The sequence below is a fragment of the Acinonyx jubatus genome, chromosome E2 (genome assembly GCF_027475565.1).
Source record: "Acinonyx jubatus isolate Ajub_Pintada_27869175 chromosome E2, VMU_Ajub_asm_v1.0, whole genome shotgun sequence".
Taxonomy (NCBI): Eukaryota; Metazoa; Chordata; class Mammalia; order Carnivora; family Felidae; genus Acinonyx; species Acinonyx jubatus.
In genome coordinates this window covers 46,891,768-46,913,274 of record NC_069396.1, presented here as the reverse complement: position 1 = coordinate 46,913,274, position 21,507 = coordinate 46,891,768, and the positions used below count along the sequence as shown (strand labels likewise).

The 21,507-nt window shown below is 56.2% G+C and overlaps 2 protein-coding genes across 2 annotated transcripts; one reads left to right on the top strand and one right to left on the bottom strand.

The window, feature by feature from the left end:
• The first annotated feature begins 766 nt into the window (after window positions 1-766).
• TTC9B (tetratricopeptide repeat domain 9B) lies at window positions 767-3,160 on the top strand. The gene is made up of 3 exons (XM_027044540.2): window positions 767-1,336; window positions 1,885-2,067; window positions 2,950-3,160. The coding sequence occupies exons 1-3, from the start codon at window positions 922-924 to the stop codon at window positions 3,075-3,077; spliced, it is 726 nt and encodes a 241-aa protein (XP_026900341.1). The 5' UTR covers window positions 767-921; the 3' UTR covers window positions 3,078-3,160.
• A 287-nt stretch (window positions 3,161-3,447) lies between these two features.
• Window positions 3,448-20,667, bottom strand: MAP3K10 (mitogen-activated protein kinase kinase kinase 10). The gene is made up of 10 exons (XM_027044539.2): window positions 19,025-20,667; window positions 15,090-15,270; window positions 11,944-12,092; window positions 11,316-11,491; window positions 10,020-10,266; window positions 8,161-8,277; window positions 6,155-6,326; window positions 5,938-6,050; window positions 4,925-5,578; window positions 3,448-3,956 (listed from the first exon to the last, which is right to left on the bottom strand). The coding sequence occupies exons 1-10, from the start codon at window positions 19,704-19,706 to the stop codon at window positions 3,634-3,636; spliced, it is 2,814 nt and encodes a 937-aa protein (XP_026900340.1). The 5' UTR covers window positions 19,707-20,667; the 3' UTR covers window positions 3,448-3,633.
• Between the last annotated feature and the right edge of the window lie 840 nt (window positions 20,668-21,507).

The following is a 21,507-nucleotide window of genomic DNA, read 5'->3' as shown; positions in this document are numbered from 1 at the left end:
GTCTGCTTTCCCACTGTGTCTCCTCCCCAGACAGTGAACTCAGGACAAGAAGCAGATCTCTTTGGTTCGTAGAGTGATCCCCTCCTCCAGGAAGCCTTCACTCACCGCCTCAGTCTAGGGCAGGCACCTCCCTCCTCTGGACCCTGACAACCTGTTGTGTCTCCCCCATCCAGGGCTCGACCCCCTGCCTGTGTCTCCCTATCCCACCCTGGCCACTTTGTCTGAGCTTCCCAGGTGAGCCCACTCTGGGCTGTCACTGTCGGGTCACTGGTCTGTCTCCCCACGGACTAGGGGCTCAGAGAGAGTAGGGTCCAAGGCTCTCTCAGTAGCTGCTCTTTCCCGGCATCACCCAGACCAGAACTGGTCACAGAAAATATATCAGTGAGTATTTGTTGCATAGATGAACAAATGGGTTTCCAAGCTGCTATCATTGTCTTATGTTACTGACGAGGATATAGAGTCCCAGGTAATTTGGGTGATGTGTCCAAGTGCTACAACTAGTGAGAAAATAAGCAGGGAATTGACTCTGGGCAGCCTGAGTCCATAACCTGTGTTCTTATCCAAATATGGGAAATGATCAGGGGTCTGAAAACCAGCTTTCCAACGAGGTTGATCTCTTCCTGCTCTTTCCCCAAGACTTGTCTTTTCCTTCTAGAAAGCTTTGGGAGCTTTGGGCATGGGGGAGGAGAGCAGGCAGGAGGGTGGGAGGTAAGGGGAGTGGGAACAAGGGAGAGGCCGGCTGAAGAACTAGGGCTGGGGCTGATTTGGAGGATAGAATGGGAAAGTCCTGAGGGGGTTCTCTAGACCCATAGGGGGCAGGCGGAGTCGACTGCCGGAGGTGCGGGGGCGGAGAAAGGGTGGGGACCGGCCCCGCGGGGGGCGATGCGGTAGCTGCAGCGGCGGCCGCAGGAGTTTCCCACAATGCAGCGCGGCGCGCTGTCCCCGGTGCTGATGCTCAGCGCTGCCCCGGAGCCTCCGCCGCGCCCGCCTCCCGCCCTCTCCCCGCCGGGCCCGGGCCCCCGCCATGGCTCGGCTCGGCCCAGCCCTGCCCCAGAGCCGTCGGGAGGCCTGGGCGCGGCGCTCGACAGCAGCCTGCGGGCCGCCGTGGCGTTCAAGGCGGAGGGCCAGCGCTGCTACCGTGAGAAGAAGTTCCGGGAAGCCATCGGCAAGTATCACCGGGCACTGCTGCAGCTGAAGGCGGCGCAGGGAGCCCGCCCTGGAGGTCTGCCCGCCCCCGCCCCCGGGCCCGCCAGCAGCCCGGGGCCAGCCCGCCTCAGCGAGGAGCAGCGGCGCCTGGTGGAGAACACGGAGGTGGAATGTTATGACTCTCTCACGGGTACGGGGCCGTCGGGGGACGCATACGGGAGAGGAGTAGGGAGTGACGGGCAACCATGAAGCCTTGAGCGGGGGACTGGAGGCTTGAATGAAACAGACCTGGGGTCTGTGAAGGGAGACCCCAGAATTTATCAAGGAGAGGGGTTGGGGACGTAGGGGAACACAGGGATGGAAGGGCTGGGAGGCAAGAAATGGGCTCTGGGCTGTCACCTGCGAACCTCAGATGAGAAAATCTTACCCTGGATTACCGATTCAAGGCCCCACCCCTCACCTGAGATTGTGTTTAGTACTCTCCCCTGCAGAAACTTCCCAGCTAATTGCCCGGGAGCGCTTGTCTGTTTTCGCGCCCTCTAGCGGCGGCGCAGAACGATTCTATCCCAATTGGTCAGAAGATTGGCGGCCCCGGTGGCCTGAGCAGTCCCTCAGGTCCGGCTCAGCCAAGGGAAAGGGCTGGGGCTTCCTGCAGCCTGAAGGCCAGGCTCCTAGCAGCCAGATGAGCTCTGGGGGTGCCGTCAGGCTCTGTGAGCACCGGTTCCGGTGTCCCCGCAGCCTGCCTGCTGCAGTCGGAGCTGGTGAATTATGAGCGGGTGCGCGAGTACTGTCTCAAGGTCCTGGAGAAGCAGCAGGGCAACTTCAAGGCCACCTACCGCGCTGGCATTGCCTTCTACCACCTGGGCGACTATGCACGCGCGCTGCGCTACCTGCAGGAGGCCCGCAGCCGGGAGCCCACAGGTGAGGGTGGACAAAGCAGGGAAAGGGGCTGGAGCAGAGGAAACAAGGGAACAAGGGAGGATCAGAGCCGAGCTGCTTCAAGGGAGTGCTGTGCCTCCTCCCCAGCATTCACCTCTCCATCCACCTACTCCTTACCCACCCACGCAGGCGCTCACCCCCCATTCACTCACCCATGTTCCTCTGACATCCACCCAACCACCTCCCATCGGTTCAGTCACTGACTCATCTTCAGCCTCCCACTCACCTACTCAGCCACTCCCTATCCACTCACCCTCCACTCATTCATCCGCTCACGAACCCAACTCACTCACCTCTTCACCCGGGCGCTTCACCCACCCGCTACTTGTTCAGCACTCGCAGGGAGGCAGACCCCAGGGTGGGCAATGACAAGACGTTTGCAGGGGCGGGGGTGGGAGGGGCAGGTTTGGCCCAGTTGGAGGCTTGTTGTTTGCCCTCTGGGACATCACAGGGTGCACGTGTGTGTGTGGGCGGGGGGGGGGGGGGGGGCGGTGCAGAGACAATAGTCTCGTATTGAGAGCCAATGAAAAGGGCGCACAACAGGTACAGGACACAGGGCTGTGGGGGCAGAGGCAAGACTGGTTTTCCTGGTGAGAGGTTTAGAGAGAACAGGCTTCTTGCAGATGTTACGGGAGGCTGGCGGGGGCGGGGAGGGAGTACGACAGAGTCTGTGAGCAGAGGCATTCCTGGAAGAGGGCACAGCAAAAGAAATGCCCCCGTTCTGCCTGTTGTGGCTGGGGTTTTGGGGTGAAGGCTTTGGCAACAGTAGCTGTGCTTGGGGGTGGAGGGCACTGAAGGCCGGGGACCATGAGGTGCGAGCTGCCCCGGGACACCCAGATGATGCCGTGCCCGCCTCCCCTGCAGACACCAATGTCCTGCGCTACATCCAGCTGACCCAGCTGAAGATGAACCGTCGCAGCCTCCAGCGGGAAGACAGTGGGGCCGGGGCTGGGGCTGGGGCGGGGCCAGGGAATCGGGATGTCATAGGCTAAGGCCAACCTGGGGGACCGTCGCTACCCCCACTCCCACCTCACCATGTAACTTCCCCTGACTCACGTGTTTGCTGGTAAAGCACTTGTCACTGGTGACTGTAGCCTCTGTGTGGTGTCTTGTGGGGACGGGGAGGCGGAGAGGGAATGTGCACCTGTGCTTCACCCCCTGGACCCCAGAAACCCAGAGGCTCAGGGAGGAAGTGTGGGATGGGGGGGGATCCTAGTGGGGTGCCCCAGGACCAGGTCCTGGGCTGGGGAAAGACACAGCCAAGAGCGGTAGGGGGCAGGGGTTACCTTTAATGCTGCATTTTGTGCCGAATCCCTATGATGTGCCCTGTCCCTGAGTATCCCTGCCCACCCTCCCCCCTCACTGCAGGGTGGGCACAGGGCCCCACCCTCTGGGGTACAAAGGAATAAATTAAGTGACCCCCTCCCCCCTTCCCCAATAAATAGAGTATCCTGCCCAGGGCCTCCCCTGCCTTGTGGCGCGGTAGGCTGGGGCGGGGCCTGGGGCGCTACATTCATGGCTGCCCAGGCGGGCGGTGGGGGGCAGGCCTCAGCGGGAGCCGTGGGCCCCGCACAGGGGCACTGTGCTGTCCTGGCTCTGCCCCTCCATGTCCATGTCAAGCAGCGTGGGCTGCATGCCGGAGGGTCCAGGGCTCTCTGGGGTGTCCGGCCTGCTGGGAGGCGAGATGCTGAGTGTCCAGCCAAAGGAGACCAGTTTCCAGGGGTCCAGGCGGGGCCGGCTGGCAGCCGGCCGGGGTCTTGGGGCGAAGGTCAGGGTGGTAGGGCGGCCAGGGAACTCGGGGGGCCGGCGGTGGGTCGGGAACAAGGTCTGGGGGTCGGGCAGGCGGGGGAAGTCCAGGGGATCTCGAGGGCCTGGTAAGAGAGGATCAGATGAGGTCAACGGGGTGGGCCAGAGGATGGTATTTAAAAGCCAGGATCGTCACATGAGCATTGGGGTCTCTGACATCTTTTGAGGTATCTGCTGCTCTTCTTGGGCCCACTTTCCAGGAGGGGTGGGACCTTCACCTAGGCCCCTACGACTCCGAACTGCTCCACGCAACTGGGTGCAACTCTGGGCATATTCCTTAACCTATCAGAGCCTGTTTCTTCGTTATCCCTCTAGATACAGAAAGCCCTCATCCGTCTGAAGCCTCTTATGCATGTGGCACTGGGTGTGTGCGCACACGGAGACCTGAGGCATGACACTATCTCTGAATGGTGATGACAGCAGCTCACTACATAGGTGAGGGTTAAATAAAACAACAAAGCACGTAGCACAGTGCCTGGTAGTAGGTAGTTAACTCCTGTCCTAATCACCTTTGTCTTTGTTAATGAATTATAGAGGTACGCCTGGGTGGCTCAGTCCATTGAGCACCTGGCTCTTAATTTCGGCTCAGGTCATGATCTCACAGTTTGTGAGCTGGAGCCCCAGACTGGGCTCTGTGCTGACAGCATGGAGCCTGCTTGGGATTTTCTCTCCCCTGTCTCTGCCCCTCCCCGGCTCAGGCTCTCTCTCTCAAAATAAACATAAAAAATGTAGAGGGAACAGTGTCTAGCACATGAGTGTTACCCATAGTTGTTACTGTTGCCATTAATGCCACCCACCTGGACCCTGGAGGCATTAGTTTGCCACCTCTCCTGCATTCCTGGGTCTCAATCACCTGGGGGCCCACAGTGCCTCTAGCAGTGAGGACCATGGGGACACAGATCCTTCCCCCCATGCTAAGCAAGAGGCCACCCTGACATCTAGGGCGTCGCCGCTGGGCTGGGACCTGGGACTTTGGTGGGGTTAGGGGAGAAGGGTCGGTTTTCTGCGCCCTGGGTGTGGGCGCCTCACTCACCAGGGCGGGGAGCCGCGGGCTCAGGCGCCCCCCGCTGCCCCAGCGCCCCATCAGACGGCGTCCGCCGGTGCCCGCGGTTCACTGCGCGCGCGGCCGTGACGTGGGTGGGCGTGAGAGACTGGCGGGGGTCTTTCTTGAAGCTCTCCAGCTCCAGGTCCACCAGGGGGTTGGTGCTGGGCGGGGAGGGCGGCGGGGAGGGCGCGGCCGGCGCGGCCTCGTCGCTGTCGGAGCGCAGCAGCGAACGCGTGGAGTTGCAGTCGGACACGGACGACAGCGACACCAGGGTGGCCGAGGGCGCCAGGCCCGGGCCGGGGGCCGCGTCGTCGCGGCGACCGGGCGAGCGCCCGGGCGGGCTGAGGCCCCGCGGGAAGCGGCCGGCGCGCGGGAAGAAGAGGCCGTCGAGCCAGCGCCTCTGCTCCTCGCCGTCGGCCGCGCGCGCCTCGGCCACGTCGGCGCCCAGGCCCACGGCGCCCAGCAGCGTGGCGCAGCCCAGCAGAGCCAGCTCGCAGCGCCGCCGGCCGCCGTGCCCGGGCCGGGAGAGGGGCGCGGGCGCCCCTGGGGAAGGCTCGGCCGGCAGCGGCACCGTGAGGTAGGACGGGGTGGTGTAGGGGGAGGGAGGCACGCTGCTGCCTCCGTCCGCCTCCGCGAACTCCTCTGCAAGTGGGAGAGGGCCGTCAATCGCCTCCAGGGCTGACCTGGCCGCAGCCCCCACCGCCCCCGGAGACTTGGTGGGCAAGGGGCTACCCAGAAAGACCCTCTGGCAGTGAGGCCACCAAGTCCCATTAAACGTGGTTCTCAAATCATTCTCCTCCCAAAGCCTCTAGGAATGACCCTGCACCCTGGGGCTGCCCTTCCCCCATTTTGGGAATGTTTCCTACCCACTGGTCCAGTGAAATCGATTCCTCCTCCCAGTGCGGGGGGAGGGGGGGGGGATGGTCACCTCTTCGTCTTGAGTTCTGTTTCCCTCCGGATGCCCCTCCCTCTCCATTTTAAAGGCACCCTCACCCTCTTACCCATCTCATTGAGGCTGGCGAAGCCTGGGGCGATCGGTGTGTGTTTGGGGGATTTGCCCAGGTTGGGGGCACTGGATGACCACTGTTTGCTTCCTTCCCCCAGGGCCTTCAGCCTGCAGGGGGCGCCAGAGATAGGGACGGTTGCAATGCAGGCCTTCTGGCTGCCTGGGCCTGGGGGCAACGTGCAGGGCCAGGGGTGGGCTCCCAGTGCCTATACCTCTCCTCCCCTCCAGCCCGCTCCTTCTGCAGGGTGGAGCTGGGGCCCCAGGTCCGGCCCTTCTTCTTGCCTCCAACCAGCTCTTCCTTCTTTGGGGCCCCGCTGCGGCCCCATGTCCCACTGCCACCACCGCTGCCACCACCGCTGCTGCCACCGCCATCCACGGGAGTCACTGGGCCAAGAAAAGCCACTTGGTTACTGGGTGTTGGACAGTCTGTCCCCACTGGGCTCCCCCCCTCACTCTCACATCCACTGTCCACCAGAAGTCCAAGGGATCTTCAACCCTTCCCTTTTCTAAATCCTTCCATAGCTCCCTACTGCTGTCAGGACAAGGTCCTAGCTCCTCAGCCTGGCAGTGGAGGCTCTGCATGTACTTCCCTGCCTTCCCTCAGCCTTGTCTCCCGTCACTCCTCACAGCCAAGCCCATCAGCCGTCTATTCATTCCCACATGTCTGCTGAGCACCTGCCATATGCCAAGCCCCATGGGAGGTGCTGAGAAGACAGTAGTGGGCAAAGCTGACAAAACCCCCTGCTCTTGGGAGTTTACATTTTAGGGGTGAAGACAGATGACCAACAAGAATCATACTAGGTGAGTAATTTGTGTAGGGAGTTGACAGGCGGTAAGTGCTGTGAGGGAGACGGAGCAGGAAAGGAGTCTGAGAGGTAGGAAAAGTCATGTTTGACAAGGAAGAATCTGAGCAAAGATGCGAAGGAGGTGAGGGGGTGAGTCAAGTGGATACAAGGGAGAAGAGCATTTCAGGCAGAGGGAATAGCTTATGCCAAGGCCCTGTGGCTGGCCATACCTAGAGTGTTTAGAGCAGCCAGGAGGCCTGTGGGGCTGGTATGGAGGGAGGGAGAAAAGGAGGAGAGAGAGGAAATGGAGTCTGGGTATGCAGGCAGAGGGCAATGAGTGCCTTGATTGGGACCTCATGTCTATCATTTCCCAGGTGGGTGTTTCCACACCTCCATGCCTTTGCACAGGCCGTTCCCTTCACCTGGAACTCTGTTCCTTTCAGTCCTTTTCCCAGCCTCGTTGCCAGTTTTCCTTTCAAGCCTCCAGCTCTGGAGGAGTTTGTTCCCTGGAGAGTCTACGGCTCTCATTTCCACACTTTGAAAGTACCCTGACATTAGTACTGTCACCATATATGGTCATTGTCTTTGTTGGTGTCCCCACGAGAATGACCTCTGGGGCCTGGTACAAGCAGGGGTCCCGACAGAGGTGTGAAGGGGGTGATATGTGGGCCAAAGCCAGGGGTGACCGATGGGGCAGAACAGATTTGAGGGGATCAGCCTCGTATCCTGCCCATCAGCAAACCGGGCTGGCTGTGCCTCTGCCGCGTAGCCCCGTCTCCCGCCCACAGCCCCAGTCCGGTCCGCTCCCCTTGTCTCCTGTCTTCCCCTATCGCTCCGGCCTCCCACAGTCCACACCCTTCACAGCAGCCGGAGGGACAAGGTGCGTTTTATCACATTACTGCCCGGCTCACGGCCCCTACCGCATTTAGAATAAAATCCAGTTCAGGTTCCTTAGTGAGCCCGGTTCTCTAGGCCCAGCAAGATCTGGCCCCCTGCAACCTTGACCCCCACTCCTCTCCCTGCCATTCACTCCAGTCCAATCAAGCTGGCCTCCCAAGACCATACACATGCCTTGCTTATTCCCACCCCTGGCCTTGGCCCTTGCTGTTCCCTCCTGCAGGGACACGCTTCTTTCGGATCTTGACCCTCCTCGCTCCTTCTTACCACCCGGGTCCCTGCTCAAACCCCAGCTCCCTACACAGGCCTTCCTGATGTAAAACAGCACCTCTCCTCTTTTATTTCCCTTCCCTGCTTTCCTTTGTAGAGCTTATCACTATAGTATATGTACCACTTTAGTGTCTGTTGACCCCTGAGGAGAATGAGGGAGGGGACCCCGCCTGTCTTGTCCCTGTTGTTCCTCCAGCTCGGTGCCCAGTAAATGTTCACAGAACGTTGTGGACTACTGACTGGTCAGGGCCTTGGGAGATACTCACGGCGAATGGCCCTCAGCCGGGGGATGATGCTGGGGCTTGCAGGGGGGCTGGCCCCGTCGGATCCTTTCCGCTTGTCCAGGGTTGGAGAGGCTTGGACTGTGATCTTATGCTCGAAGCCTGTGGAAAGAAAGACACTTTCCTGAGCAAGATGCTCCATGGGTAACTGGAGAAGTTCCCTTTGTGGGATAGAAGGAATGCCAGAATGGAACGCCACTGTTTTCATTCCTTAAACGGGGGTTCGCAAACTATGGTCTCCAGAGCGGCGGCATCCACGTCAACTGCAAACCTCAGGGGCAGCACTCACTCTCAGGCCCTCTGAATCGGCAGCTCTGGGGTGAAGCACAGCCATGTAACCGTGATGAGCCCTCCAGAGACCTCGGGCGCACGCTTGAATTGGGGAGGAAGGATCCTAATGGGGTCCTTAATTAACTAAGGATTGACTACAGATCTAGGCCTAAGTGTCCAGCGTGGCAGCTATTAGCCACAAGTGGCCACTGAGCACTTGCAGTGTGGCCACTGCATCTGAGCCGCTGGAGAGTTTGAACCTATCTGTGTAGTCGCAATTAATCTAAATTTAAACTTAAAATTTAAATTTTAAATATTTATATTTATAATATTATAAATTATATTATTTATATTTAAATAAATATATAAATATATATAAATTTATGTATATAAATATATTATATTATAAATTTATAATATTTAAATATAAATATTTAAATTTAAATTTAAACTTAAAAATGGATCCTCAGTTCGGTTATTGAAAACATTTAAGCATGCAAATCTTGGGGATGTGAATCAACTTTTTTTCAACTATAAATTTCACGAAACCCAAATACAGGTCAAGTATTTTTGAGGAAAATTAAGCATCTGGACCAAGGTACACTGTAAACATAACATATACGCTGGATTTCAAAGATTGGGCGTGAAAAAAAGAGGTTAAAATCTCTAACAATTTTTCTTATATTGATACATGTGACACTGTAGCATTTTGGATATATCAGGCTAAATAAAATATATTGTTAAAGTCAATTTCACCTGTTTCTTTTCCATTTTTTCCCTTTTCCATTTGTTTTTTTTTTTTTTTTGAGGTGGCTACTAGATTTAAAATTAGCCATGTGGCTTGCATTAGATATCTGTTGGCCAGTGCTGTGCTGGTCACTGCATGATGGCTTATAACATTACAAAGAGAGGGTTGAGCAGACATCATGTGTCTTATGATGGGTGAGCGGGGTCTTGTTACCTAAGAAGCAATCTTTGGGGGGTGGGGGTGGGGAAGAGACCCAACGCGAACTTGAAACTGATTATGCCTTGAGACAAACCTATTGGGTTGATCCACATGAAACTTGTTTTGGTTTTGGTCAAAAAGGGCCGGACATCAGCAGTTTCACATAGTTTAACTTAATACCAGTTAATAGGAAATTTAGGGGACAGAGGACAAGGTAAGTCATACTGGGGAGACGCAAGCAGCAGCCTCCAGACTGTGGGAAGTGCTGCAGAATAAACGATGCAAGGGGGGAAAAAAGCTGATTAAAAGATTTAAAAAAAATAGAAGACAAAACAATAACAATTTTTAAAAAGTAAGGACGTGAATGCCCTTATTCTTGGCGGGCAGCCGGGGGTTTGTGCTGGGAGGGATCGCGTGGCGGGGCATGTGGGGTGGCTGTGGGTTCTCTCTGCTAGGGTGGGGGTGATTATACTAACTCAGTAAGCTAGACGGGTTTCTGGCCCCTTTCCACATGTGTGATACATTCAGCAATAGAAAAGTTTTCAAAAAAATAGGAGGAGGAGGTAAACCCCGTGTTAGGAATGCTCCCAGCAGCCCCTGGGGGCCGCGTAAGGCGTGTGGGCGGTACCGGAGGGCAGGCTGATGTGGCTGCCGCCTTCCCGCAGCTTGAGCAGGCGGCTGCGCTTGAAGTTGCCCTTGCGTTTGCGGACCCTGGGCTTCTCCTGGCTCAGCTGGCACATGAGCAGGTGCAGCTCACGCTCCACGATGTCCATCTCGCGCTCGGCCAGCTCCTGCTCCCGCCGCCGCAGCTGCTCCTCCTGGAAGCGCTGCTCCTGGGCCGCCCGCAGCAGCTCCTCCTCACGGCTCCGGAGTTCCTGGAGAGAAGATGTCTCACCTGTCAGCCGCTTGGGGATGGACCTGGGGGCTACTGGGTCTGCTTGGGGCACAGCACAAGGGCGTCCTGCTAAGGGGCAAATTGGGGGCACAATCCAACTCACTCTTCACCAGCCAAGCTGGGCGCCGATGCTCCAGGCTGTATTAGCCCAAAGAAAGGGGTGGTTTTAGTTTTCACCTTTAAGTTTTTGACTCTTCAATTTGGAAAACTTCAAACATCCACAAAGCAGAGACAGAATAGTGCCCCCAATTCTCATCATTCCACCTAAACAACTCTTTTTACTTAGCAAACCTTTTTTCATGTATCTTCTTCCTTGTCTCCTCTCTCCCTCCCTCCCTCCCATTTTTGCTGTTGTGTTTTAAAACCAGTCTCAGGGGTGCCTGGGTGGCTCAGTCAGTTAAGTGTCTGAGTTCGGCTCAGGTCATGATCTCACAGTTCACAAGTTACAGCCCGGCATCTGGCTCTGTGCAGACAGAGCTTCCTTCAGATTCTGTGTCTCCCTCTCTCTCTGTCCCCCACCTTGCTTGTACTCTGTCTGCCAAAAATAAATAAAACATTAAAAAAAATTTAGGGGTGCCTGGGTGGCTCAGTCAGTTAAGCATCTGACCCTTGATTTTGGCTTAGGCCATGATCTCACAGTTCGTGGGTTCAGGCCCTGTGTCAGGCTCCGTGCAGACAGTGCAGAGTCTGACAGTGCGGAACCTGCTTGGGATATGCTCTCTCTCCCTCTCTCTCTGCCCCTCCCCTGCGTGCTCTCTTTGCACGCAGTTTGTAAATAAACTTAAAAAATTAAAAAAAAAATTTAAACCAATCCCAGACATTAGGCAGTATCACTTGTAAGAGCATCAGTGCAGGGTGCCTTTTTCTTATTAATCTGCCAACAGGCCCCTTTCTTAATACGCAAAAAAGGCCCCTTTAGCCCTGCATGGACCCAAAGACTGGGGCTCAGGGGAAGGGACTCTGCCCCACCAATGCATCAGAAATGCAGGGGTCTTGCTCCATCCCTCCCACTGTGCCCCCTGCCTTCACCTTCTCTTTGGTCCGGAGGTCATCAAACATGTGCTGAATTTCCAGCTTCCAGTCTTCCTGCAGCGAGTGGAAGGACTCCAGTGGCATCTGGAATAGGGCTGACTGCTCGATGACTTCAAGCTGCTTCAAGATACTGCCGAAATCTGGCCGCCCATGGGGGTCTGGGTCCCAGCATTCTGGGGTGGGGGTGGGGGGGACAGCAGTGGGGGTGGAGAGGTCAGTGGCCATGCTCTAGGGCATCACCCTGCTTTGTGGAAGACAGGACTTCAGGGGACTGTGGACAAACAACTTCCATGGAACTGAGGGAAGGAATTCAAAGCCAAATTCCTGGCAACATTACAGTGAAACCTGGCTTCTGCTCCCTCACTTGTGGCAGAATCAAGGATCAGGGAAGAATCCCAGGGCCAGCAAATGCTAACAGGTGCCCTCAAGGGCTGTGGGCCTGGCTGGAACAACAGTTTGGGGGACACAGAGCCAACTGTAGGGGAGACAGTTTGTGGTCCAATGGTTGCAGCCCCTTCTCCCTCACTCCTGGGCCCACCGGTATGGATGGATGTGAAGGGGTGAGGTCTGGCCCGAGGGCCCCTGCCACCCAAGCTGAGCCTATCTCCACAGGGCCCTGGCTCACCCTCCAGTAGGCGGGCAAAGGGCTCGGGGCACGTGGAGGGGATGGGCAGCGTCAGCTTGTTCATAGCCACGCCATATGCCACGGCCAAGGCGTCGATTTCACGGTAGGGGACCTCACCCGTCAGCAGCTCCCAGAGCAGCACCCCGAAGCTGCAGGTGGGGAAGAGGGAGGGTGATGCCGCAGCCCACCCCCGTGCTCACCTACACCCCATCCCTGCCTCCAGTCCCGTGGTGGGCCTCCCTCACCCCCACATCCGGCGCTGGTTGATGAGGCCACGAGAACATGATTGACCTCCGCTGGCCTGATCTCAAATAGATGTGGTGGGGTTGGCTGTCTGATGTCTTGCCTTTGCTCTGCCTCTCTTCCCTCACCCCTGTCTGAAAACTTTCAGTGTCTCACCTGTACCCCCTGGACAAAGCCACTTTTCTTAGCCCTGACCTTTGATGTCCCCTGCAGCTTTGCCTCTAAGCCCTCTTGCCCCTGTACCAACCCCAGCTTCGCTGAACAAGTTGAACAAGCCCTAAGCCCTGTTCTTCCTAACCTCTGGCTTTGCACATGCTGTCTCCTTCATCAAGAACATCCTTCCCTGTGTGTAACTGTTCTTTCAGTCAAAACTCAGGTGTCCCCTCTCCCAGGGAGGCTTCCTTGATTCCACAGCCTCCAAAGCTAGATGAGAGACCCCCTCCTCTATGTTCCCACAGAACCCTCAGCACTTACCTCTAAAAACAAGTTAACACTATTTAACATTTATAAAGCACTTACTCCAGGCCAGCACTGTGCTAGGCGCTCTCAGTAATCCTCACAACAGCCCTGTAAGGCAGAAGGTATTGGTATGACCCCTGTTTTAGCCGGGGGACAGGTGCAGGCACAGAGAGGTTAAACTGTCTGCCTCAATGTCACACAGCTAGTAAGCGGACTGGTCTCAGTCCACACTTGGGCTCAGGCCTGCTTGATGCCCATGACGGTGTCCTTGATGGATACACAACACTGGAGCACGCACCACTGTGCTACGGTCACCTGCCGGTCCACCTTCTCCAGTAAACTGAACACCATTTTGTGCGGTGTCCAGCATGCAGTGATTCCCTAAGCTCCCCCACATCCACGCATGCATTTGACATATAAATGTCTGCTGTGTGCCAGACACTATTCTGGGCACTGGACCAAGATGGACACCACCTCTGCCCTCCTACGGCTGACGGCCTCCCTGTCATTCTCAGTGCCAGCACTGGTGAATGTGAGCTGGGCATCTGCTGCCTGAAATCATTTCCCATCCTCCTTTGCAGCTAAGCATGCCCATATGGCGATGGTTCTGGCCAGTGGGGTGCGGGAGGACGTGTAATATGCAACTAACTTCCAGGAAGTTAAAGAGAGTCCTCGGAGTCCCGAAGTTTAGAAGTTTAGAGTCCTTAAGGAGAATTGGTGTCCTTTCCTCTTTTCCTGCCTGCTTGCTGTGATGTGGACATAAAAGCCAGAGCTCAAGCAGCCGTTTTGGATGATGAAATGAGCTTTGGAATGGAGACCACACAAGGTGGAAGAAAATAATAATGGCTTTCAACTGGGGGTGGTGTGAACCCTCCACCTCACCTGTGTTGCTGGAAACCTGTGAGGCTGTTTTGATTGTCACAAGGACCGGGGAGCGCTATGATGTTTGGTGGCTGGGAACCACATCCTAAAAAATACACGGCAGTACCACACAAGAAAGAATTACCTTGCTCTATGTCAGTGACGCCCCTGTTGAGGAACCCTGACATAGGACCCTGAGTTCCTGTCACCGGGAGCACATCAGTCCTGGGCTTTACAGGAGAGCAGAAACTTCAGGCTTGTTTTTATTTGGGGATTTTCTGCTCCTTGCCACGGAGATATGGCTCTGTGCAGTTTGGTACCACAAATGAATGCCTAATGGAAAGCCAGTTAGAACCTTCCCCAAAGAGCTGCACTGCTCTAGTGGAGACTTCCTGTCTGATTTGTCTGCCCAGAAGCCATGACTTTGCTACTTGGTCCATCTGGAGTCTTAGCTGGGGACTGACCTGGGTTTGGCTCCCTCCCAGTAGAAGGCCCCAGGCTGAAGAGTATCTGCTGTCGCCATCAAGTCTCACTGGTGATGGCAACAGCCTCCTCGTGGGCCTCATGCCCTCACTCCTGTCCCCCACAATCCATTCTGCATCCTACAGCCGAGGGAGCCTTGCAATGCTAAACCAGATTGTGCCATTCATAAATGCTCCTAATGGCTTTCCGCTGCACTTAGAATAAAGCCTGGCGTCCGGTCCCTCATCTGCGGGGTCCCCCGCTCTCTCTCCTATGTCATTTTCTACCACCTCCCTCCTTGCCTCCTCTGCTCCAGTCACCTGGCCTCACGACTGTGTCTGGAATAGACCAAGCTCGTTCTCATGTCAGGACCGCCTTTGTGGGCACTGTCCCCTCTGCCTGGGAAGCTTCTTCCCCCAAATTTTGCATGGGTGGCTCCTTCTTATCATCATCCAAAACTCAGCTCAAGTGTCATTTCTCAGAAAAGCCTTCCCTAACATCATCCTCCAGCGCTCAGAGTGCTTTCGATTTACCTCCCGGCTCTTAATACTATCTCATGCTTTGTTCTAGTGGATTAACTCTTTATCTTTGGAAAATTATTTTACAACTTTTTAACTTAAAACCAGCTCTCCCCCCCCCCCCCCCAGCTTCTTGTGTATTTGTTTATTTATTTACTATTCCTCTGGGCAGGAAATGTGTCTAGATTTTTTTTATTGCGGTATCCCTAGCACCCAGTGCTGATGGATGGATGGATGGATGGATGGATGGATGGAAGGAAGGAAGGAAGGAAGGAAGGAAGGAAGGAAGGAAGGATGAAAGGATGCCTCCAAAGGCCTCAATTTCCTATTGACAAGTGGGGTGGTGTACTGGATGGTGTCTGAGGGGCCCTTGGTGTTGACATCCTATTTCTATATCTTCGTAATTTTCCACTCGAATTCAAGTCCTTCTCAGCTGCCACTTCAGCAAGCAGACACCTGCTTTGGTGCTTTGATGGTCTGACCTTGCCAGGGGGCCTCTCTGTCAGGCCTGGATCCTAGCTTCCGCAGGAGACTGTCCCTCCCACTCTGAAACACCCTCCTCCCCTCCCCCATTTCCGGATTCCCCAGCCCCACCATCAGCACCTCCAGACATCACTGCTTTTGGAGAAGAGGGAGAGACGGATAACCTCCGGAGCCATCCAGGCATAAGTCCCTGCAGCGCTCATCTTGGTGGTCTTGTGCCACTCGCGGGCGAGGCCGAAGTCCGTGATCTTGAGCACCGTGTCTGCGAGGTTGTGGTTCTCGATGGCCTCCAGAATAAGAACTGTGGGGCAGGAAGAAAGATGGGTCACCCCAACCTTCTGGGCTGCAGACCTGAGTGTCCTGCCCGCCTGCCTCAGCTGAAATCTCCTACTTGTTCTCTCCCTCTAACCATGAGTAACCATGAGTTACCCCCCTCTGCAGCAGGTCCTTTCCTGGTCTGGAATATCATGGACGCTTCCATGCCAGTCGGATCCCTGCCCCAAGCTCCCATGAAGGAGGAGGAGCTTCCTCTGGGTCTACTTCCCTCCTGATTCTAACCTGGGCTCTGGGGAGCTCCGTGAAAGGTGGGTAGCCAAAGCCCAAAGCCTTGGTTCTCCTTTGTTCAGGCCTTGAATTCCTGGCCACCAGTGAGGTGGGAACTAGACTCTGAGCAGAAGGGATGAACGTGGTTCTCCTTTGCCTTTGTCACCCCCTGTGGCAGACTGCATTCAGGGCCCCAGATCTACCCCTTTCTGCATCACCTTCTTCACCACCTGACTCTGCACTCCTTTCCACGGAAGGGGAAGAGTCTATTTCCTCCTCCTTTACCTTGGGTTGGCCCTAGGACTTGTTTTGGTCAACAGAACGAGGCAGAAGTGACAGAAGGCCATTTCCAAGCCTAGGCCTTAAGAGGCCTCACCTATCTGCCTGCCATCACCACGAGACCATGCCTCGGCCAGCCTGCTGGTCCAAGGTAGATGGGAGGTACTTGGAGTAAAGTCTTCCCTGCTGAGGCCCGCCTAAGTCAGCTCACGCTCCAGCAGGCCCACGTGTGTGTGAGCAGCAATAAATGACATCAAGTTTTAAGACCCTGAGTTTTGGGGGTGGTTTGCCACACAGCATTACTGTGACAAAGTCTGACGGCTATATCCCCCAAGCATATTGAATGGTTCCAACTTGCTGTCTAGGGCTATTACTAACAACAATTATAATCATGGCTGGTGTTTATCAGCAGCCTATGATATGGCAGGCACTGTGCTAGGCCTTTACATGGATTATCTAGAAAGCAACCCATTTTATCGACTGGCAAACTGAGGCTCAAAGAGATGAAGTCCCTTGGCCAAGAGTGTATAGCTAGACAACTGTGGGGCAAAGACCTGACCTACATCTGTCATTAGAGCCCAATCTCTTAACTGCTATGATATTCAACCAGCATGTATCAAACAGGCCCCAAAGTGTACAGGCCTGCCTGGGTATGAATCCCAGCTCTGCCACTTATCAGCTGCATAACCTTGTATGATTTATTCTTCTTAACGCTAGGATTTCTCCTCTGTTAAGTGGGGATGATAATAGTATTTACCTTATAGGGTTGTAGTAAGGTGAAGCACCAGTAGGCCCTTTAAAAATGTTAGCTATTATTATTAGTGTGTGATGTGGCCATAGTTGGCCTTTACTTCTCCCCCCAGATCTTTGACCATTCCTGGTGACTTCTGCTGTCATAACAACAGTGAGCTAATTCTACTATCATCAAAGCCCAGAAGCCTCCCTCGACTCTCTAGCATGTGACTCCATGCTTCCCTTCTTGGGTCCCCACCTCTTCTGTTGGTGGGGTGACCCTGTGACAGACGGAACACACTATGGTCTTACATTTCATTTCTGCCATCATCCCTTGCTTAAAATCTTCTGATGGCTTCCACTACGTTAAAAATGAAACAAAACAAAACCCCAAATCCTCATCATGGCCTCCAAGGTCATTATGATCTGGGCCCTGCCTACCTTTCTGACCTCATCTTCTACCCCTCCCTCATTCCTCCTCTTCCAACCCCTCTGGTCTCCTGGCTGTTTCTCCAGCAAGGCATGCTCATTTCCACCTCAGGACCTTTGCTCTGCCCAGACCTTTGCAAGGCTGGGTTCTCTTTGTTTAGGTCCCTGCTCCAGTATTGCCTTCCCTGACCATCTGATTCAAAGAGCTCCTTCTGCCTGTTTTATTTTCTTCAGAGCCCCCTGATCTTATCTGGAAATTTTATCTACCTACCTACATACCTACCTACCTACCTAAATATCAGTCATCTACTTCTGTTTACTAGACCATAACTTCTACGTGGGGAGATCTTGCCTGGGTCACTTCTGTAATCCCAGCGCTTAAGATAGGGCCTAGTATATTTAATTTTGCTTCGGAATTATCGGTTGAATGAACCAATGTACGAGCGACACCAGACAAGGGGCTCCTAGGGAAAGATGAATGGAGGAAGCTGCGCTGTGGAGGCCCTGTGACCTGTCCTGGGCATGGACTTGTCCCATTGGCTGAGCAGGAAGCCCTGGCCTAAGGAGCCCCAACAACGCCATATCCAGGTGGCACTGGCTACAGCAAAACCTAGAGGTCTGGGGGCATGTCCTTACACCCCACCTTCAGGCTGTGAATCAGAGGGGTGAGGAAAAGCCAGGAAGGCACCCCAGCCTTCAAGGGGAGCATGCTGGTGGTCCTGCCTCTATTTGCCCAGCATGTCAGAGGAGTCTGAGCATCAGGGAGGCAGGAACCATCTGTGTCTGTCTTTGCTCAATTCCCTGGCCCCGCCACAGGGCTTGGCACACCTTGAGCACCTGGCAGCTCGGTTGGTGTACAAGTGTAAGGCCTGGAAGGTAAGGAAGACTACTCCCTCTGTTCTAGGGGCTCGCAGTGGTCGTGGCTCTGCATAGCAACATTGCAGAAATAGCGGGATGGATTCAAACACATTTCAGGGTGTGGAACTGACAGGAATCAGAAGAGATGTGGGAGTCCAAATGTGAGAACAAAGGGGAAATCCTCACATTTCCAGGGAGGGCAGGGAACATGCTGGCCTCATTCACTGTTGATCCCTCTCCTTAGCACATGACTTGGCCCAGCAAACACCAAATGAAAAATGAAAGAATAGATGCATGCAGAAATGAAAGGGAGTGAGATGGGGTAGAGGAAGCTTGGGAGAGCCAGGAAGGTAGGATTCTTCCCCCGCTATATCCTTAGGACGCAGGACTGGGTGTGGCACACAACAGGCGCTCCGGAAATGGGTGAGGCCACTGCGGTCTTGGTCCCTGTTGGGCTCCTGTTAATAGGTGCTCAACTAATATGTGCTGACATCATGAGAAGCTCCTTGATCTAGAGGTGGGTCCTGGGGAGCTTTCTCTTCCTGCTGGCCCCAGTCCCCATTCGACCAACCAATCAAGTTTTGAGAGCCTGTGATAAGCCAGGCAGCCTGGAAGCTTTTACATAAGGCACATCCCTTTCCCTCCTCCCTCACTCTGGCTGGGGCAGAGGCCTGAGAGGACTCCAGGAAGTGGTTCTCAACCCTGAGGAGACACTTGCCAATGTCTGGAGACAAGTTTTGGTCTTTGGTGGAGAATGTTAATGGCATCTGCCAGCTAGAAGCCACGGATGCTGCTAAACAACCCACAAGAGAACTGCCTCCTACAATCATCCAGCCCCAAATGTAAATAGTGCCAAGGTTGAGAAACTCTGACTCCAGGCTAGATTCTTTCGGTCTCTGCCCGGTGGACCCTGGCATCATGGCTGGACAGTGAGTGCCATGAGGGCAGGCCCTGTGCTGTCCATGCTAGGAGTTCAGGGCCTGTCACAGTGTTCATGGGTACATACTTATTAAGCTACTGTGACTCTTAGCCTGGGAGACAGGCGGTCCTTCAACCTTTCCAAGCCTCCTTTTCCTCCCTCACTTGGCCCGGAAGGTATACCGCTGCCCCTTCTTGCCCTAGGCAATATCTTCTGGTGTCCCCATTTCCCACCACCTAGGCTTGACCTCCTAAGATTCGGTGGAAGCAAGTTTTGGGGGGAGGACACCACTTACTGTTGATGGACTTGAGGTCCCGGTGGATGATGGGCACAGGGGCATCATTGTGTAGGTAGTTCATGCCCCGGGCCACCTGCACAGCCCAGTTGACCAGCACATGAGGGGGCACCCGGCGGCCCGCCAGCACCCTGCTCAGTGCGCCCCCCCTGGCATACTCCATCACCAGGCAGAGGTGTGGGGGGCTGAGGCAGGCGCCTCTGAGGGCAATGATGTTGGGGTGCTTCAGGGCTCCGAAGAGCCTGGCCTCCTGGCGCACCTGCTCTGCTGTCACTGCCGGGTCCCGCTCAGGGTCCAGCCGGGCGGCCTTGACAGCCACCTCCTCGCCGCGCCATAGGGCCCGGTAGACCTTGCCAAAGCCCCCTACACCGATGATCTCTTCTAGCTGCAGCTCGTGGAAGGGGATCTCCTGGGGCAGCTGGAGGCCCGCGGGCGCGGCGGGTGCGCCAGGGGCTACGTAGTTGCTGGGGAAAACGCCCACACGGCCGCTGGGTAGCTGCCCGGTCCACCAGCCCTCGTCGCCCGACACCGCACAGTCCTGGGAAAGCACCTGGACGCGGTCGCCCCTCCGCAGGGTCAGCTCCTCATCGCCCGCCGCCTCGTAGTCGAACACCGCGGTCCAGACGGGCCCCGTGGGGGTCGTGCCCCACTCCTTGGCCGTCCCCCCCTCCTCCTCCTCCATGGGGGAGGGGCCGGGGGCTGCGGGAGGCCGCTTCACACAGGCTGCCCGCGGGATGCAGAGGGCGGGCCCCGGCGGCCAGGATGGGGGGCAGTCCCTGCGGGTTCTAGGGGGCTCCTGGAGGCCATGGCTGGGGGCGGGGGCCCTCCGCAGGAGCAAGAAAAAGCCTCCTTAAAAGGGCAGGGTCGTCCCCTCTGATTCAGCTGCCCAGGCGGGGCGGGGTGCGGATAGGGTGGCGGGTTCACCTGTCTCCCCCAAATGTCAGGGCGCTAAGCGGGCCTGGCCGCGCGGCTCCCCAATTCCTGCCGGGGCCCGCCGGTGGGGGACGAGGGTGAGGGAAGCAGGCAGCCCCCTTCCCCACGCCTCTCACCCCGCGCAGCTCCACCGGCGGCCCCCGGCTCCGCATCCCGGGCCACGACCGCCGGGCGGGGTGGGGGTGGCGGGGCCCCGGGGGCGCCCGCCCCGGGATGGGGTGGCGCGCCCCTCGGCCTTCTCACGCGCGGGGCGGCCGGGCTGCCCCCATCCTCAGCACCTGCCTCCCGGTCGGCCCCAGCCCTGCCCCCGCCCGCGCCGCTTCCCGGGGCCGCCGGCGGTGCCTGAGTGACGTGATCGCCGCCGCCGCCGCCGCCGCCGCGATGCCGCCTGGGAGTTGTAGTCTCCGGCTGCGCGGCCTCGAGGCTGTTCCCCTAGCTCCCAGAGAGAGCCCCGCTGCCAGCCTCGGGCCGCAGTGGGGACCCCACGAGGCCGAAGGAATCCTCCCGAGGAGATAAGCTTGGCCTCGGACCCTCCCTGGGACCCGGTGGGCCAGATGCCGGGAGGAGGGAAGGAGGCGGGGGCCAAGCGCTCCTCACAGACCCTGCGGGTCCGCGGCTCAAGATGGGGTTGACGGTGGCGGACCGGCTTCGCAAAGCGAAATAGAGGAGCTGCGTGAGTGGTGGTCACTGGCTCCAGCCTCTAACGCGGCTGGAGCACGGTCCCCTTGGCTGCCCGTCCCCTCGGGCCCCGACCCGAGGTGCACGCCGGGAAATGTAGTCCGTTCCGGGACAAGCGCCGCGGGAGGCGCCCTCAAATGTTGGAGAAAGGTTGGTGGTTCCTGCCACCTAGGGGATTCGGCTGATGGCGAGGCCTCAGCAGGGAAGATGGGGCTGGCAGGACGTGTTCACTGTCCGTTGGGAAATCACAGCCATGTCTTTCCCCACCAGCTCTGGTTTCTTCCACCTCAGCAGTCAGAACGCCCCGCCTCTCGTAATAGGAGCTTCAATCTATTGGGGCTTAATGCGCATCTTGTGCTAAGCGCTTTGCATGGTATCATCAAATTCTCGCAAAGCCCCCATTTTACAGATGATGCATTGAAAAGCAAAGTCACTTGTCCAAGGTCACAGAACTGTAAATGGCAAAAGCAAGACTCAAAGGTAGGTTTTAAAATTAAAACCAAACATGATTTAAAAACAAACAAAACACTGCCTTCCCATTTAAAGAATGAGGATATTGAGTCCTGCAGAGGTTCAGTGACTTGCTCAAGATCTGTAAGCTTGTAAACGGCAAAATTCTGGGCCTTTTCACGTGGTTTCTCCCGAGTGGCCCGGAAGTCTGGAGGGAGGAGATAAAAGAGGAACCATGAGGTGCTCTGCTTCCCAAGTTCCAGACCCCGCCCCTGCTCCTGGGAAGTTGTTCCACTCTTAGAAGTGGGTACCTGGTCTCTTGTCTACCCATCAGGGAAACATAGGAACTATCAAGAATGCTTGTTTGAAGACAGAGTCCCCCCTTATTCTGAGTTATAGGCAGTTCTGCCATGAGTGATATA

Coding starts and splice junctions, on each gene's coding strand:
- TTC9B (XM_027044540.2), top strand. CDS start 922: ATGCAGCGCGGCGCGCTGTCCCCGGTGCTGATGCTCAGCGCTGCCCCG. Junction 1,337..1,884: donor ATGTTATGACTCTCTCACGG/GTACGGGGCCGT, acceptor GTGTCCCCGCAG/CCTGCCTGCTGCAGTCGGAG. Junction 2,068..2,949: donor CCGCAGCCGGGAGCCCACAG/GTGAGGGTGGAC, acceptor CCTCCCCTGCAG/ACACCAATGTCCTGCGCTAC.
- MAP3K10 (XM_027044539.2), bottom strand. CDS start 19,706: ATGGAGGAGGAGGAGGGGGGGACGGCCAAGGAGTGGGGCACGACCCCC. Junction 12,093..15,089: donor AAAAGCAGTGATGTCTGGAG/GTGCTGATGGTG, acceptor CCCCACCTGCAG/CTTCGGGGTGCTGCTCTGGG. Junction 8,278..10,019: donor CCACATCAGCCTGCCCTCCG/GTACCGCCCACA, acceptor TTCTTTCCACAG/GCTTCGAGCATAAGATCACA.